General features: G+C 40.0%; 1 protein-coding gene, 1 long non-coding RNA gene and 1 pseudogene across 3 annotated transcripts in view; 1 reads left to right on the top strand and 2 right to left on the bottom strand.

Moving 5' to 3' along the window:
- Window positions 1-18,491, top strand: part of LOC145470734 (uncharacterized) — a 258,742-nt gene that overhangs the window by 38,899 nt on the left and 201,352 nt on the right. The gene's annotated exons all lie outside the window — the stretch shown is intronic.
- LOC145470735 (proteasome activator complex subunit 4A-like) lies at window positions 237-3,352 on the bottom strand. Its single transcript, XM_081454564.1, has 2 exons — window positions 2,571-3,352; window positions 237-2,031 (listed from the first exon to the last, which is right to left on the bottom strand). Exons 1-2 carry the CDS (start codon window positions 2,625-2,627, stop codon window positions 1,897-1,899), a joined length of 192 nt encoding a protein of 63 aa, XP_081310690.1. The 5' UTR covers window positions 2,628-3,352; the 3' UTR covers window positions 237-1,896.
- LOC145470709 (proteasome activator complex subunit 4-like) overlaps window positions 2,621-18,491 on the bottom strand; it is a 67,288-nt pseudogene continuing 51,417 nt past the window's right edge. Inside the window, exons 19-41 of the transcript XR_014042525.1 lie at window positions 18,169-18,231; window positions 16,982-17,037; window positions 15,969-16,024; window positions 15,437-15,479; window positions 14,688-14,750; window positions 14,129-14,224; window positions 13,612-13,740; window positions 13,261-13,353; window positions 12,185-12,280; window positions 11,702-11,871; window positions 11,072-11,125; window positions 10,332-10,461; window positions 9,168-9,249; window positions 7,864-7,924; window positions 7,671-7,769; window positions 7,210-7,279; window positions 6,637-6,761; window positions 5,925-6,002; window positions 5,715-5,789; window positions 4,924-5,028; window positions 3,996-4,087; window positions 3,615-3,702; window positions 2,621-2,704 (exon numbers count right to left, since the gene is read on the bottom strand). The product of XR_014042525.1 is annotated as a proteasome activator complex subunit 4-like (transcript). The remainder of the gene's footprint in view (window positions 2,705-3,614; window positions 3,703-3,995; window positions 4,088-4,923; window positions 5,029-5,714; window positions 5,790-5,924; window positions 6,003-6,636; window positions 6,762-7,209; window positions 7,280-7,670; window positions 7,770-7,863; window positions 7,925-9,167; window positions 9,250-10,331; window positions 10,462-11,071; window positions 11,126-11,701; window positions 11,872-12,184; window positions 12,281-13,260; window positions 13,354-13,611; window positions 13,741-14,128; window positions 14,225-14,687; window positions 14,751-15,436; window positions 15,480-15,968; window positions 16,025-16,981; window positions 17,038-18,168; window positions 18,232-18,491) is intronic.

Below are 18,491 nucleotides of genomic sequence, written 5' to 3'. Positions count from 1 at the left end.
TTGAGCGTTCCCTTATGTACTTCCTCGCACATTTCTTTTTGAAATTCCCGTACATTGTATTTACATTCGTTCCCCTGTGAATTTCTTGCGCGTTTCGTCGATGACTTCGTGTGTTCCCCTGGGGTTCCCGATAGGGTTTCCTCCCAGTACCATAGCCGTACATTTTTTGACCCTTGTGTCCCTTCATACATTTACTCTCGATCCCCCCTATGCCCCCCCCCCGACCATGCGTTCCCTTTACATTTCGTGAATGCTTGAAAAGGCGTCTCATATTGCATCTTGTGATTGAAGTACTTAAATATTTTTAAGGGTCTTCAAATAAATCGTCGGAAGTACTTGACAAAAGGCCTAGCTGAACGTTTTTCGTAGCGAGCACCGTAAGATCAGCCTGAAGGACGTGGACTGAGGCGCAGCAGTTGTCCGTTTCGTGATCGGTCGCTGCCATTTTCGTGACCCTTAGAAATTTTTTCAACTATCAACGAGGTTTTCTCAACTTAATTAAAAGTGAAATTTGCAAGTAACCACCCAGTATCGAACCCGGAACCTCGTGTTCTCTAACATCCCTCTAATGCTCCTAAACTACCGGGTTGATCCGCCAAATCTCCGCAAAATTTAATTATAAAACGTCACTTAATGAAATATTGATAGAGTTGCCCCAACCATCAAATAAAAGCTAACTGCAAGCAAACTGGTGTGAATATGAACAATTAAGCATTTGGTGAGTGCGCTTTTCTCCATCAACAAATTATAACCAGTTTCTACCTTGTCCAGGCCTAAACTAAAGCAGATATGGCATCGTCCATTCTGAAAGGCTTGGTTATCAATAATGGCATCAACCGTTAAAAATGGCATCGACCGTTTACGAAACAGAAATCAGCGGAGGCTTTCCCCACTCCCTGCGCACCTGACTTATTCTGGTGATCACCCCAGTTGCCAAGGGCGCGGAGTTTAATCAGACTTAACGCAAGAGGTGATTTTGAGGCTTTTATCAAAACTAAAACAACAAAATATGCCAGCAAACATCGTATGTTCCCGAGGTACCGATGTACCAAAACTTTATTTCCACATTAAGAACGTTCATTTTATAAAACCCAACGTACAATAAACGAAAAAAAAGAGATAACAGCAGTGACTACTATCAACTAGTAATCCATCGTATTGTACAACAGGTCCATAAATTGGCGAACTTCGCTGAAGTAAGACACCGCAAGTGCGAAAGAGCGGTGAAATTTCGAGTGAGTTGCATTCGAATCTTACGGCACTTAATCGTAATCTTTGAAGTTACCAAAGCTAAAAACATTGGGAAAGCGAACGATTTAAATCTCAATGAAAACTATCTAGTCTTTCTCAGTACGAGTCACAAAGTATACGATCGTGTGTTGCATTGAAGATAAACATGTAGTTTACGTAAACAAACTATCCAGTACTAAAATCTAATTGCTGTTAATATTGTAATTATTGAAAGTTCGTAGTTCAAAAGTTTAAGTCTCGAGGAAGTTATACCTCGTAATTCTTCGGTTCCTGGAAGACAATTCGATGGCCCGTCACGATACACTGGACGGGATTGCGTGACTGGCGGAGTGCCAGAGTGTCACGCAGTTGTCATGTAGAGCGAGTTACACTGGGTACCAACATTTTCCTCTTATCAAGGTTGCGTGACCAACCAGCGTGATCGCAACCACGTGACACAGAGATTCTTCTGACGTCGCTTCCGGTGTATCAGAAGCGAGAATAACTGGAACACTTCATATTAATTATAAATGTCGACAGTAAACAGAACCTTGTAAAAAATCTCTTTTACAAACAGGATAAGTGTATGGCCACAGTTCTAGAGCTTGTTATCAACCCTGACACCGTCAAGAGAGTTTGTTCTGTAAACAAGCCTTTATTTGTTTTTCAAGCGTAATAGCATGGGGACACTAGAAGATCTGTTAACACCAGCAGTTGATCCTCCGTGAACTTCTGTTTATGTTCTTGCCAATTGTCGTGGTGGGTTCGACGGAAATCCGACATGACTTTCTTTACAGTGGCCTAGCGAAACGACAGAAAAAAAAATAACTTAAAAGTTAATACCCCTTTCAATGGCGTTCAATCGAATGTTCCCACACCAGTCTTTCATACATAGAAGTGAAAAACCAGTAGTACCTGAGGAGCGTTCTGCTCGATAGCTTTCATTTGAATGGTCGCATACTTGGATTTCATTCACAAAAGCAAACTACTTATTTAAAACAAATTGTGTCCTTGATTTGCAAATAGATCTGTTGGATATGGCTATGCGTTTACGAGAGGCATGCAATCTGCATTCTATGTGTAAGTTCCCGATATATTAGTATGAAATCTTTGTGACTTTTTGATTTCATTATTCTTTGTTTAGGCAAGACCCGCCTAGATTCGTCTTTGCTTCGTGCGGGCATACCCAAAAGTGTAAATTTATCTCCCTTTTAAATAAATAAAAAATACGTGTGAATATGTGTGTGTCCAACAAAACAAAGAAAACACGCTACATTTTCAATACCAGTTGCAAGGCGGACAAAGAAAGCCCCGGCATTGCCCACGTTCCTTTCTCTTACCTGTATCGGATGCGGGTCATGAAGATGATCACCAAGGTCCAACAAGATTTGTGGCATCCACGAGGGGACATCGTAAGGGAAGGCCTAGACACAACTAGCTAGACCCAGGACTCCAGCGTGACGATGGATAAGGGCTGGGGACGAATCAAAGACTTGATCAAAAGAATGTATAGAACTTTCGCTAAACGATAAGAATACAGTTACGCCATGAAATACTGAGGAAAACAAAACCTGGACGTTTTCGACTTTTATTTATTGAGTTAAGAGATGGGTAACGTTATTTTAGCTAATTCTGTTCGTGTTGCTTCGCTAAGATTCCTGAACTTCCAATTGGCAGAGCAACAGTTATTCTAATGGCCAAAATCACGACCGCATATAACAAACAAAGATGATATTGAACATTATAAATGGCACTTTCACACAAATTGAAATAAGATTGAATAACGTCTGGCCGTCGTTTTCAGGCTTGCCTGAGTGCAATCCGTTTTAATTTTCTACAGTTTTCTGCCCATCCACTTCCCCTGTTGACTTTCTTGTGTTTCTTTTGAGTTTTTTTTTCAGTGTTAAGCTGTTGTAGTGATATTTCAGTTAATTCTGTGACCAGATCAGCTCTAAAATTGCTTTAAATCGCAAGATCTGACCCCTTGAACGGACGGACCGCTTTGCAGAACTAATCGACAGCGAATGTGTGAAAACATCGTGTATTTCAACAGCACAGCAAGGTGTATGGATATGAAAGATCATTGCAGTTATATGTACACAACTTACGCAGTTGTGAAAATAACGAGACCTGAACAAGATCTGAACCCATGACCTTTTTGATACCGTACAGTGCTCTACCAATTAAGCTATCAAGCCAACAGGAAGCTGGTCACCTTGTGAGTTCGTAATTTGTTGCGTCTCGTATTTGACCTATGAATTTAAAATGTTGCGTATCACCAATCTTAGATGTTCGCTACCACACAAATAATCGTAATTTTGATCACACATTCTGCGCATTACCGATGATATTCGACCAGATTGTAACAAGTTTGTCGTTTGTACCTGCATCATTGTTCAGTCCATTTGCACCAATCACTCCCTTCTTCTTCTTTTTCTTGAGCTTGGTGTTTGCCATCTTTGTGAACTGTTTCTGTAAAAAAAGAGATGACAGATTATGGATTGCTGAGCATACAGCCCTGTACCTTAGTTCAATTGTTGTTTCTACCTGTGTGTGGATGAAACCTTAGTGTAGGACCATTCAAATGAAAACTACTGAGCAGATTTTTCAAGTGGTACTGTTATGACCATATACAAGGTTGATCTACCTGTTAAGTCTTTGCATGAAACCCTAGTGTGTGACCATGTAACTGTTCGCTTGGCAATATACTGATGTTGCACGGAGAAATTACATGTGATCACTCTTTAGGATTTGACGTAATTCACCTTGAGTCAGAGAATGAGCTGCGTTGATCGTCCAAAGGTTCTTCCAACAACAATTCTAGGAAACAATGAATGCGACGCGGATCCCGACTCTCCTACAACAAAAATATCCCCGATGGAGTTTATTAAAATTATTCTAGTCTGTTTTAACTGGAAACAGTGTAAATATAGTGAGCAAAAATCGAGCTTTCTCTGTCACAAGATTCTACTAGCTTTCAGTTGTACGACGGCAGGCTGTAAATTTATCTTTGTTCCGAGACAAGCTTGAATAATTTGATTTGCTATCAAAGAGAAACCTCTCAAACGTTGACTTTTACCAGTAGTTTAACTCTATTGCTTCCCCTACTTGTACACTGTGTTTGCTTAAGGCTGGTTTTGCAAGCCCATAAGGACGAGCATACAACGTTCATAGATTACGGTGTCTTTCAACGCTGGTTTTCACAGGCCCATAATTATAAGCATGAGGAACACACAGTCACAGTAAAATACTGATAATTAGCGCTTCTCTTAGAAAATATCTTTGACATAAGACGCTACTTAATTGTCTTTGACTATGTTGCTTATGCTTACGCTTACGCGCCAGGGAGAACCAGTCTTAAATGAGCTCAGTCACGGTATTTTGAGTTATTTTGGCCACGGATAAGATTACCTTAAATTGAAGAAAACCTGAAAATAGTACTTCAACAAAATAGAAAAACACCAAAGAGATAATAATAAACCATAAAGGAACAAGAGTGGTTAAGGATGGAGAAAATTGACACGAATCATAAACGACGAACTTGAAAAATTTAGGCTAAACTTTTCAAGCTGTTCAAACGGTGACGCAGCTCCTTTAAGAAGCGGTTTTTGTTAGGACATGTTCCTAACAAGGGCGCTAATTATCAACATTTTACTGGGAAAGGTCATTTGGTCCATAATAGCAGAAGCTCACCACAGCAGTAGCCATGCAAGTACCCCAATCCTCCAAGGTCTCCACGTTCACGGCCGATAGGGCCTTTCTCAGAAGAGGCACTAGAAAGTCCCACAGATTTTCAACCTAAAAATATGAAAAGTAAAACTGATCAAACTCGGGAACAAGCAAACAAACAAACAAATAAACAAGAGAATAAAGAATGTGAAGACATGACCGATCATCGCAGTTATATACACAACTTGAGCAGAACAAAGAATATTAAGCTTTAGAAAAGAAAAGCAAATAAACAGTTCTCCTGAGGGAGGTTCTCGCTACAGTTTTTTTTTAAATTGTAAGAAGCTTACGAGGCAGCAATGTGGCGAAATAGTCGTCAATCCGCTGCCACGAGGCGTCATTATAACACATCTTCCACTCCTAGTTCGTGATTGGAATACTCGGTGCGAGAGAACGGTTTTCATTTGAGGGTCGTAGAACTGAAACCACAGCAACCACTCTGGCCAATCACAAAGGACTTAGACAATCCAGTGAACCAATCAGAACTCGAAGCAAGTACATGTAGCTGACGCAAAGCGCGGGAAAACGTGTGTGAGCGAGTCAAGATTGATTTTGGTATTAGTTCTGATTGGCTGAAAAGTAGCACCAGTTTTTTTTTAAGCCAATCGCTTAGCGTCGCAATGTAAAACCAAAGCAAACGCGAATTACTTTCGACACTCAAGTGAAAACCTCTTGATTCTGGTTTATGTAACTAGAGATATGGGTGTCCAAAGGTAGATTAATACCTACGAAACGCCTCATATGTTTGTCTATACCTTTTCAAATTTCCAGTGTTTGCACCCGCGAATAACAGCGGCGATAATTTCTACAGCGCACCTTTGACTGCTCTCCTACAGAAGAATAAAAAACAAATACACAAACGGGTTATATTAAAAGAGCTGAGGCATTTCATGCCGAGCCACACAGCGTCTAAAGAAGAGATCAGTGCGATGAACACGAAGTTACATGTACACTGTTTACCTTACCTGTGGGTCTATACAAAGTCGCTCAAGATGAGGCTTTATTAAATCTACAAATGTGTCGTCAAAGTTTCTAAATAGACCCTGTTGAGAAAAAATATACAGACACTGATTAGTAAGAAAGATACTGCGCCAGTTCTTACCAGTTACAAAACCGATTACTAACGACTGCCAATTCGTGGCGGGGACCCCATTCTGACTTTTCTCGTCACTGTCTGAACACGCGCAAATGAAAAGTTTTGTGATTAGCTGATACGTGCGCCGATTTTTTCCCGCCACTTTGGGCGCGCGAATACTGGCGCGAATTGCTTAATAATTTTTAAATCAGCTCAGTTACAGAAATGAGCATTTCGACTTTCTCAGCCCCTTTGGGTTATGTAGAGAGATTATTGGTGACTGCTACTTTTAAGACCAGCGACATCATCCAGATTTGTCGTACGACGTCCAAATGCATGGTTCGGTTGATTTTCGAAGCAACTCTAGCGTTGGGCTTGATTATCAGTCACTGGTCGGGAAAATCGAGAGAACGACACAAATCAAACGTTCTCTAGTGTTCACTGGTTAGAATTCTATGACCGGTCAATTTTCCAACAAGTTTCGCATCCATTGCTCAGAAAATGACCAATAAGTGTGATGAGCGAACTTTCATGAGTTTTATTTAGTTATTCTTTATTTGTTATTTTAGGACATAACTAGTAACAGAAATCTTTTCTCTGACCTTGAACAACACAAAGCGATGAACGTTGAATTTATCTTTGCCTTTTCTTTTTCCAAGGATTGAAACGAGATGAATTTTGACATAAATTCTTCTTGACTAAAGCCATCGTAAATTGCTTGCTCCTGCTGAAATAAAAAAAAAAAACAGCAGCAAAACAAAGTTACTCGGGACACCAGACAATGAGGACATGAACAAAACAAGGATTGGAACTTTTGCGGCCTTTCTGGGGTGGTCATGCTTCGGAATGCTTCTCCAGGGTGAGTGGGAAGAGTAACTATTGTCAGGCGAACAAAGATTTTCATCAGACTATACGACTTAGCCTGAAATGTCAGTCATCTCCCCCCCTATAGAAGACTTAAATGAACAGGGTATTTACCCTGTTTTACAGGAATAAGAACTTTGTGACCTCGAAGGAATTTCCATGTTGTGAAGAGAATTACTGCAAATACTACATGAATTAACGCCAAACTCCCACACTTATACTCTTGTACCTACAGCTCTAATAATTCTTAAATAGATGACCGTGTATGTACATAATAAAACACAACCCAACAATACATATATTTTACTTACCTCCGAAAGTTGGTCACGTGTTCTCCCTAGAATTGGCTGTTGGTCTGCGGGAGCATAGGTCAGCAGTTTTCTAGACAAAGCATGCACAGGCACATGTTAAATTTGTTTACTTAGTGAGGCATGCGGGAAGGTTTCTTTTACAGAATTTTACAAGAATAAATAATCGACTTTTGTTTATCCCACAATACAAGACGAGTCTAACTGTGACACACTTCGTTTCTGTGAACAAATGCCCGACCACACTGAGTGGTCTGCAGTTAGAAGATTAATAAACTATCTCATCTTGTGAGAAATCAAGTCGTAACTTCGTGTGGAGACGCTAAGCGTTTGACTAGAAACACCCTAAGGCTTGCATTCTGGTTGTTTGGAGGCGTTAGAAGGTCCAAACAATTTGCATGGTTGCTGGCCACGTGAGTGAAAACACTCGATACCATAGTTCCACTGTTCATTCAAATACTTACTTTGGCCATGTATAGTAGCCCCAGTGAGTTTTATCGATCAAAACACAGCCTTCCCACTCATTTTTGGTCTTGGGGAGATCACTAGACGAATATTGCAGCCTGCAGAATGAATAGGAAAAAATAGAGATTTATTTCACTAGAAAGCATGTATATTTATCAACTCTATATCAGGTATCTAAAAGTCATATCTTACCATCTGTTATCTTCCCGATCACCGGGCTGAATAACTGTTGTCGTGGGCTCTGGTAGACCAGCTGAAGACAGAACAAGATTAGACTGTGTATTACGCTATTTATCATATGACTAAGAAAATTAGTTCATTGTGATTGGCTGAAAGCCGACAAATTTATCGTTAATTCTTACTTTGTACTGCGTTGAAAATTAACACACGCGCGTTCAAAATTTTCTCCCTCATATAATGAACGAGTCATCGTTTAAATGTAAGAGGAATTAAGGATTTACGCTACTCGTGATATTTAAAAATTTTATCAGATTGCACTCGCCTCAAGTCTCGTGTAATTTTAAGAGAATTTTCAAAAATCACACGTAGTGTAAACCCACAATAGGATTCGAATTCATACGATTACCTATACTACTCTTAACAATGGCAACTACCCTTAGCAGCTAATCACCGGGGACATCAAAAACACTCTACAAAAATACTCCCATTGATCTGAAGTTACACATTTTTCAGGTTCACCGACTTCCTCAAGTTTTGGTCATCCCTGATTATTATTAGTTTTTTTATTTATTCTTACCTTTATGTTTTTCTCCCTTCCTAGACTACGTAATCCATTATTTGGACGTTTCATTCGATAGCTACAGGCTAGCGGATTTTGCCGCTTGACTAGTAGTTGCTCCAGAAAAGGGCTTTACACTATAACACAATGTCTTCAACTTACCCAAAGAGTAGCCTAGAAAACTAACTGCGGCAGTCGAATAGAACAGCAAAAGTTCGACTTTGATTCAGACATGAATTTAACATGTGCCGAATCTAATGCATACATTACGGATACATAATAGAATTTATATTTTACTTCCAAGTTTTTGAGTTAAATTAGCAATTCAGTTCGACTCCATTAAGTTCCACGTCTGAATCAACTGTCGAACTTAATCATTTGAGTCGACCCAAATGGGTATTAGGTTCGGCCATGGTTCAGCACATGTAAAGTTGAACGTTTCAACCGGGCCTGACAGTCTATAATTAACAATTATTCACCGAAGTGGAGGTGAATAGTGGTGGATAAATATCCATCACTTTCACCGACACTGAGGTGAATAATTGTTTTAGTATATACCACACAGGCTGAATAATTAGCGGACCAAAACGTTGTTTTATGTGTGACAAGCGGTCGGAAATTTTAAAATCTCTCGCGCCGGCTGCTCGGAGGTGAATAGTACTTGCTAATCACCGCCGAGTTAACCAATCAGAGCGGGCGAAAAGCACTATTCACTTGTGTGGTATATACTAATATGAACTATCTTTGTCAATCTTACCAACAGTGTATGGATTGACGGCTATTTTGACGTGTGGTCGTTTCCGCTGTTTTAAGATAGCTCCAACAGCGTCTATCGCAACCTAAAATCAGATGAGGAATTCAACTTTCATTTCTTTGTCGAAGCACTCAAGAAGTTGCTACTTCTTATGCCCCAAACAAAATCCAGTATAAGTTAAGGCTTTGATAAACCCGAATTTCATGAACGGCTAATAGCAAAACCCAATTTTAATTCAGAAGGAACAGTATGCAATCTAGTAATTTGTAAAACTTGAATGTTTCCAGTCCAATGACCAAATGCTTTCAGAAAAATGTCTGAACGTAAAACGTGAACTTATTTTATTGTATGGTTCACTGTTGAACATGTTCGGTTGTTTAGTAATCTGTATTTTTTCATTTAGGTCTAATGGACGTTACTTCTTATACCAGGACTACTAAACCATTGGAACTGGTAACTTAAGAACATCTTCAGAACATTCCAGGTTCACGTAAAACTAAGAACGCTCAGCCTAAGCCCAAAAATTGCACGTTCTTTTTTTTATTTTCTTACGAAACATGTAAAAAATATTCACCATCTTTATTCACTTATCAAAGAGTGTATAACCACAGTTGTTACCTCAGACCGATTCCAGTAAAAGATAAGCGACTTTTCAGACTAAAACTGCATGCTTGGGTAAGGTTATCATCTCGAAGAAGCCTCCTACAACATGTGCTTTGTCATCAAAACGTTTTCACGCAATCAAATTTTCAGTTAACTAGATCTCGCTCTGTTTGACGGAGATCAAAGGTTCGAGCTTATTTTCAATTATTTTCGGTTCACTCCGGGCGAATTTCTTTAATTCCGTGTTGTCCACCGTTAACTACCGACAGAAACTACAATGCACCGGTGTCAACTGCAATTTTGCAACCAATCAAAGGGCAACGAATGTTGTCTCGTAAACGGACAGCAGTTTTAATCCCACCTGTCATGCGCTAGTTTTTACACGGTCAAAATTAGTTAAATGATTAAACGAATACAAGCAGAGCTTCTCAACGAACAAAAAGACAAGGAAATCACTATCTTGCAGGACAGAAATTTGGGTACAAGTTTTCATGACATTTAATCGGCTTGGAGATTCATTGAGTTAATAAGAGTTATTTTAGGTATTACTTGTACAATAGTTACCTTTGGAATCGCTAATGCATCGTGCTTAAGGAATTTCACACAAAGTTTCACCGCGTTTGCCGGTAGAGGCACATCATAACGAATTAACAAATTGAGAAAACTGAAACAAATCTGGAGATAACGCCAGCGTCTGAGAATAGGAAAAAAAATGTTATCAATTCCATGCTAAAAATATTTTAATTCCTTAATACTTAAAGCCAACTAGCGATATACATTTCAAGTTAGAACAGGAAAGCTTCTTTGTGTTTTGCTTGACCTGGAGTCGGCTCCTTATCGTAAATATCAACGATACACGTATTTTGAATACTGTCAATGTGTATATCGATAACAAGAAGGATCGTGTAATGGCAGGTTTTGAGGCCCCATGCACCTCTCACAAAGGCTGAGCAAACAATAGAACGAACAGCAGAAGCAATGAACCTAACTCTTAAAATTATAGAGGTGCGTCAAACAAAGAGCGAATGAAATTACAGGTTCTGAAGAGGCACGTGGCTTGAAGGTTTCAAAAAGATTTTTTTCTTTCTGTTTTCGTGGATACTTGATGCAAATCTTCATGGATATACCTAGTTGGGACCACGAAGGCAAGTGCACACAGATTCGGCCCCACTGGCTACAAGCTACTCTCTCGGCCTTATTCCCCCTCCGTATGAGTAACTTGGGACAACGTTCTTGGGGTGATGCAAAAAATAAAGACAAAAGGAATTGACAACTCATGGAAAATACACAGCATTACAACTTACAGGCCATCGCTCTCCAACATATCCACTAAAGTGCTCACAAGTTTATGGTAATTCCTGAAATAACGAGAAAAGGAGTCAAGCTGACTGACTGACTGACAGACAGACAGACAGACGGACTGAGTGAGTGAGTGACTGACCGACAAACGGACTGAGGGACTGAGTGAATGACTGACCGAGTAACTGACAGACAGACAGAAAGATCGACGGATTGACAGAGTGACTGACAGACTGACTGAGTTCTGACTGACTGACTGAAAGACCAACCCAGGGCAGGAAAAATGTTTTGAAATCCAGTCGCCCATTGGGCCAGTACGTTTCAGTTTTCAGTTGCCCCAACTAAAATATCACTTGCCCAATAGGCGTGCAATATGCATGCCTTATCCATTACATCATTTACTAGGTATTGTCTGTAATCAGTGATAAACTATAGCAAGACTACTGCTCAGGCTAATTTCACTTGCCCACCAGAAAATCAAACTTCTGTATTCACTTGCCCAAGGGCAAGATTTACTTGCCCAGAGCAATCGGACCTGGGTTTTTTCCTGCCCTGCCCACCCACTGATCGACCGACTGTGTAACCAACTGATTGAACAAATCACTGACTGACTGACAGATTGATTGATTGATTACTTCAGATTATTCTCTCGTGTGTTTTTCCAAGCGTCCTCGCTCTCTTTGAGTTCTAAGTCGCTTGAAAGAGCTGTCGCTGTAGGACTTGAGATTGGTTTAAGATGGCTCTGCGGCACGGGGCCCGTTGAAGTTAAGAGCCCCTTAGCTTGTTCAGCTGCAGAATCGGTAACCTATGAATAAGAGCAGTCAGACGTCATCAATTTCGGCACACGCCAGGGAACATGTTGAGGGGAAGTGAAGCGAGTACAAGCCCATTCGTGTCTGCGTATCGGGAACAAGGGTGCTGGGACAGTACTCAAGCTGGTGCACACGAAGCGGATATTGGTTCATTTCTGTGTTGTAGCGGGGGACAGTTTGCAAGAGCAGTGCACACAACGCTAGGTTGAAAACTGAGGTCATTTTGTCCTGATTCATGATGCGTGAATTCAAACCAGCTGAATTTTATTCCGCATTTTTCAGGGGAAAAATGTTTCTCTGGCTTACCATTCTGCTAACAGCCACCGTATCATACTTCTTCACCATTTCCTCGGCGAGCATCGTCATCAAGTTGATAATGGATTGCTTTTCGGAGTGGTCAGCCTGCAAACGTTCACAGATAAAAAAAAAGATTCTCCTCACCAGGTTTCCAACAGTTCTTATAACATTAGTATGGAGAATATGAGTTATGTCTTCGGTGATCAGTTCTTGTTTTCTATTAACTCACAGGCTTGCGTTTGTATCGAAATGTTAAGGAGAAGTCAAATCTTTATCGGGAAAAACTAAAGGACCCTGGACAAGATTGCTCAGTATTGTATCGAGTCGGTAGAGTATATTAATGGTAAAGTCTGTACTGACAGCAACGAACTAGTTTTCACAGATCACTGTGACGTTTTTAAATTATTTAAGACTCTCAAAATGCGTCCAACTGTCCTCATCGAAAGCTTCAAGTTAAGGCATTTGGTTTGTCAGTTGTAGCATCTTTTTCAGAGACGACGTTTTGACGAGCCAAGCACCTTCACCACGGTTTCTACTGCATGAAGCGACTAGGAGTATTTCTACTCTACCCTGAATGAGAGGCTAGTCCATCGCAGGGTTACCCTCCCCTCCCCCATCCACATTTTTGTCAGGCTGTAGGTACCCATTTGTACACGTGAGAGGAGAGAGAAACACTGTGTGAGTAAAGTGTAAAGTGTAGAGTAAAGTAAAATATGACTTTTCCCTGTTAAATATAAAATTTCCCTCACCAAATAATTATAGCAGCGGTCTCCTGCCTTCCTTACAGCATGGACCGATACTTTTTCAACAAATTTGCCTTTTTCGCTAAAAAAAAAACATTGAAATCACAGTGACCTAAAATATTTCTTCCACTGAGCTTTCAATGGTATTGCATCGATGTTGTTATAATTTCAGTTGTCCCTGACTGTCCCTCAAAATGTCAATTTTTCCTGACTCAAAATTAAATTTCCTAACAGTTCCGTGAACTTGAAGAGTTTTAATTTTTCCCTGACCATTTCCTGACCTGTGGCAAGCCTGCCGGGATTTATACTGTTTGAAAAATATTTGAACGTCGAGATGCGTACCTGGACAATAACAGGCCACACATCAACCATGACCTCCCAGTAATGTACTATCAGAAACAACATGCGGTTTTTAAGCAGGACGTAAAGCGCACCCTGAAAATAACAAAAAAAAAAACATCAGAAAAGGAGGGAGAAAAAAAAAAAAGCACAATATCGCTTCACAAAGATATTCTGCGTTCATTTCGTTCATGAGATTTCCCCTATAGTGCATGCCAACTTTAAGTGTGTATTTGGCAAATTTTCTATTAAGTTACCACTAAACGCGTGAGACGATTAATTTGTAGTTTGGAAAGAAGGTACTCAATACACAACGAATATAAGATTTAGCAGTGACTGCGTGTTTGCACAAACCTTGAATTCTTCATGGGAGATGTCTGGGCTGTTTTGAAGTTTAGATAACGTTGGTGGTACCAAGGTTCGAGCAAAGTAATCAAACACATCGATGCAAGACGATAGCACTCTTTGAGCCTTAATACGAACCTAGGGATAAAGAAAGTTTGTGACATGATTCTACAGTTAAAGTATTGTAAACAAACTGACAAGTAACAGCAACACGTGTTTCAAACATTTCCTAAACGAATCTATCTTTTTCAACTACTGACTGGTCCCGTACGTTGACGTACTTTAAATTTTAGTTAATCAGTGCACAGCTCTTTGCTCATTTTTTTTATTGTGTGTCTATATACTTCTGTAGGCGTCCTAGTTTTTTCCCCGAATTCTTCTTTGTTTTTTTACGCTTACGCATGGCACAGTCACTACCATTTGCCATTTCTCAGTGGGTGACTTATGTATGTAAATCTAACGAGCACAAATATAGATTGCTGTTGTCGTTGTATAAACAAAAACAGTGGAAGGTAAAAAGACTTACCTCTGCGTAAACTGTTGTCGCGAGTTTAAACAAATCGTCCAACAACACTTTATGTAATGTTGTTAATTGGTTTGAAATTCGGTCCAGGATTCGCATCTGAAATACGATTTATATGTATAGATTTGTCCCAAGGTTGCGCTAATACAATTTTGTGCTTGACTAACAATCTACGAATAGTTTATTTTGAAAACGTTTTAACTTCAACCTATACCAATATTACCACACCTTTCTATAAAAATTCAAGACAAACTTTCCAAAATTCACTTTTGAAAGCTGCTGTCCTTTGATCATATCTTTAGCGACTTGTCGTTGCGAAGTTTGAAGAAATGTCTCTTGCAAGTGCGAACGATGAAGTCGAGTTCGTGAACACAACTCTATAGGCATCTTTGTCGTATTTTTAACTACCGAGGAACATTATTTTATAGCGAAGGAACTTTTGAGCTTTTTGTGAAACTCAGACTCGGGAAAAAAAAGTGGGAAGAAAGTAAACTATTCACAGGACATTCAAGAAGATATGTTAAGACGTGGTTGGTTGAAAAAGTACATTTTTGGAACTCACTTCATGTTGCAGCTGTACTCTTTCAATAAGCAACGGTCAAACACGTTTCTTCTTTCCTGCAAGCTGAATCGATAAAATAATAAATTATGTAGTCTAATAATAGAGTGGAAATTGGCCATTTGCGAGTTGCCTATTGTCTCTGTCTCAAAACGAGTCTTCGGGCGAAACCATTCTTATGAAAATGTGTTCCGCCTACATGTTAGTTTTCATGCAAATCAACCTCATTTTCGTATGAAAAATTTTGCATGAAGACTCATTTTGAAACAGAGGAACAAGGTAACTCGGAAATGGCCTATTTGGATATTTTCCACTTATTATTACTTTGATTAACATTATTAGATCTCCAATGGTTGGTCAACGAAAACAGTCACTGTGACTGTCCGATCGGTAATATAAGCTTCTTGTTTAAAATTGCGCTTGGCTGATTCCTCTGGTGTAAGAACTAGTAAATACACAGTTAGCTGGTAGTGCCATTACGACGGACGTCAAAATAAATGAAAATATTACGGTTCGATACATTTTGTACAAAATCTGATTCAACTTTGTTGAATTTGAAGCTCCCAAGTTTGTAAAGCAAATGAGCAACGCCTCTCGTTCCACACAAACGTGGAATGAAACATAGCTGTGGAAACATAGTTCTCGAAAATTGTCTCCTTTGTACGTGAATCGGGTAGCAATTTTTCCGCCGCCGTCTCTCAGCACGAATATTTTTTCGTTCACCAAGGCCTTGTCGATATTATACAACGTACTTTGTCTTCCATAGCCCTCTTCACAGCACTTGCACTGCGCCATCTGAAGAAAATCACAAATAAAGAATTGTAAACTAAAAAGAAAACTCTTTCTGTTGAAACTTAGGCACAATAACAAGCTTCTGTGAAAGGAAAAAAAAACACACACTTCGCCCCTGCAGTTCATCAGTAAACTGCACTAATCCATTCTACTTGACACATGGCTTATGTCAAGATTGCTTTAACACTTCCCGAAACGCAAGGTTACCACTGCCCACCCCCTACCCTCCAACAGTATTTTGTAGATGGCTCTGACAATACTCTGGGGTAGAGAGAGATACCGTGCGAGCAAAGTGTCTTGTCTTGGAACACAGTAACGAACCTAAATGACTGCAACCGGAGCCCACCGCACCAACCATCAAATAATTACGGCTTCCCCTTGCCAACAGAAGATGACACATGTATGGAAGGTGCTTCGCAATAAGCCTAAAAACTAGATTACAAGAAGGACGTTTTCCGGCTTTCTTGAAAAACAAGATGAATAATACATTACCTGCTATCAAACTCGTCTCTCTGGCCTCCAACATGAAGCATTAAGAGATCATAGATCTGTTAAGTGCACACAAAATGACACAAGAAGCCATTAAAAGGACAGCTGTCCAGGCTGATATATCAGGAGCTTGATATTAACATGTTTTATTATCTTGCGACAGAAAAAATAAGTGTGTATCAACTAAAAAGAAGAATAGTATGATCAAAACATTTAAAATTTTGCTAGAATGGTATTTCAATTTTTTGACATACTGTCACAAAAACAAATTTTTTGATCTGTAATCCTCTTCCATCTTTGTTATGTGTACCTCTTTCCCAATATACTTGTTCTATTTTGCTTCGTAGAATCTTTTTCTCCCTTTTTTGTGGCATTTGACAATATAATATGGAAATTAGGATAGAGAACTCCAAGACTTTGTCCCTTTAAAAATATCTAGTATTACGTGGTATAGTCTTGTAAACCGTGGTCTGACATGTTATTCTCGGTTCTTCGCGTAAGAAGTGCTTTTCTTCAAGATAAATAGTAGTCTACGAGCAGGCTCACGTTGGAGCACAAGCGCGCGCCGCGAGACGAGACTCCTTCCCGTCGGATCGCTTTGCTCTCCGATCGCGCGCGTTACTCAAATGTGAGCCCGCTCGCAGGCTAGATAAATAGCCGCGAACATTGCTTGATTTGCCGTTTAATGATTCACTTGAAAATACTCAAACCTGAGTGCAGATTCCATGACAAAATTTGAAGTCATAATGGCAAAATAGCCGACAAATACAACCATGATAACCAATGTACATACTTCTATTCGACAGCTTAAAATAGGAATTATTTTTACAAAGAAAATCGATGGGGATTTTTACACAGCTGTCTGTTTTCTTAACATTCGTTTACACGATTATCACTGCAATTCTTAAGAGGAGTTATTCCATCACACTTAACCACTGACAACAATTTGTTTCATGTTTCACCGCAACAGTTTCATGCTAACGATCACCAGCGAAAGAAAAACACACGTTTCTTACCTTTAAAATTACCAAAAGAGCTTTAGTGTCATCCTCGTGATGACAAAGTAGATGATCTACAGGAAACAAAAAAATTGAATGTAGTTTACACACAAGCGCTCTGGGGACAAAAGTAATCTTTTTAGCTTCGCTGTGGGAAAGTACAAACTTAAGCAGCTTATACAAGACACTCCATTGTGAAAACCACATTCAAGCCCCGTCCACAATAGTTCATTTTCGTCCATGCGTTTACGGCGCCCTGTCGTCGACACTAGGGAGCTTAAAGCCTGGTTTTCACTAGCGTTGCAAGCACAAGCGCAAACTCAGTGATTCTTATTTCATCGTGAAAACGGCCTTGATGCAGGCATAAGCACAACCGCAAGCACAAGGATCAAAATTCTTCCTTTTTCTTGTGCTTGCGCTTATGCGTTTGTGCTGCAACAAATGAAAACCAAATACCGCTCAGGCATAGCACAAGCACAAGGATATTTACCACACGTGGTTAGGTTTGACCAATGAAAACACTGGATCCAGATTACCTCGCGCCTAAACAGTTTGAAAGGTTCGGATGATTTTGCTTGTGGTTGTGATTGCGTCGAACTTCGTCTTCACTTGGGCCTTTCCTATTGCTTGCGTTTGTGCTTGGGCTTGTGCTTGCATCGCTAGTGAAAACCAGGCGTAAGCAAACCACGACGGCAACGAGAAAGCCACCAAACAAAAAGGTTTAATGAGCTGAACAATGGCTGTGCACGCGAGTTAAAATCTCTGTACATTTTGTAGCCGTTCTCTGCAAAACAAGAACGTGAAGTGACCAAGTTCTGCGTATTTTGAAAAGCGTGAGCCACGACGGCTACTTTTTCGAATTTCTTTCTAGAATTCTAAACTAGAATAAAAAAATCACGCTCTTGCATTAGATCTATCGTGCTCTCAACAACTGGGCTTCCATCTTTCACAAAGCCGTTTACAAAGTTCCTCAAAGTTCATTTCCCACGCTTTTCAATAAAATGCTTATTGCATTGATTACTTATTTAAGATCTGGTCGCAGTTGTTCGAAGGCTGAATAACGCTATCCAGTCCACCGGATAAATCGCTATCCAGTGGATAAGTGTTAACAAAACAAACCTCGCTATCCGCTGGATAGTGATTTATCCGGTGGATAGCACTATCCACCTTTCGAACGACACAGGCCAGGAGGTACACTGTCTTACCTAACAGTTTGTGAATCAGCTCTGCTATCCGAGCTCGCGAGTTGTGTTCACCGATCGACACTTCTGAAAGAGATAATAATATCCTAGATTTTGAGTTGACTTCGAGCGCAAGTTGTGTAAGAGTTGTACTGTAATTAAAAGGAACACTTAAATTGATTGGGTCATACTCTGTCCAAACCCAATACCAACACCACCAAGCGCTTGGAACCTAAGCGGAAGAGGAAGGCCAGGGAACAGCTGGTGACGGTCAGTGGAGGGGAAGATGAGAGAGGAAGGCTTGAACTGGAAACAGTCACAAGATAGAGCTAAATGAAAAGACTTCC

Source organism: Orbicella franksi, chromosome 15 (genome assembly GCF_964199315.1).
Source record: "Orbicella franksi chromosome 15, jaOrbFran1.1, whole genome shotgun sequence".
NCBI classification, from domain to species: Eukaryota; Metazoa; Cnidaria; class Anthozoa; order Scleractinia; family Merulinidae; genus Orbicella; species Orbicella franksi.
This window is presented reverse-complemented; position numbering and strand designations above follow the sequence as displayed.

Coding starts and splice junctions, on each gene's coding strand:
- LOC145470735 (XM_081454564.1), bottom strand. CDS start 2,627: ATGCCACAAATCTTGTTGGACCTTGGTGATCATCTTCATGACCCGCAT. Junction 2,032..2,570: donor ATGACCCGCATCCGATACAG/GTAAGAGAAAGG, acceptor TCGTTTCGCTAG/GCCACTGTAAAGAAAGTCAT.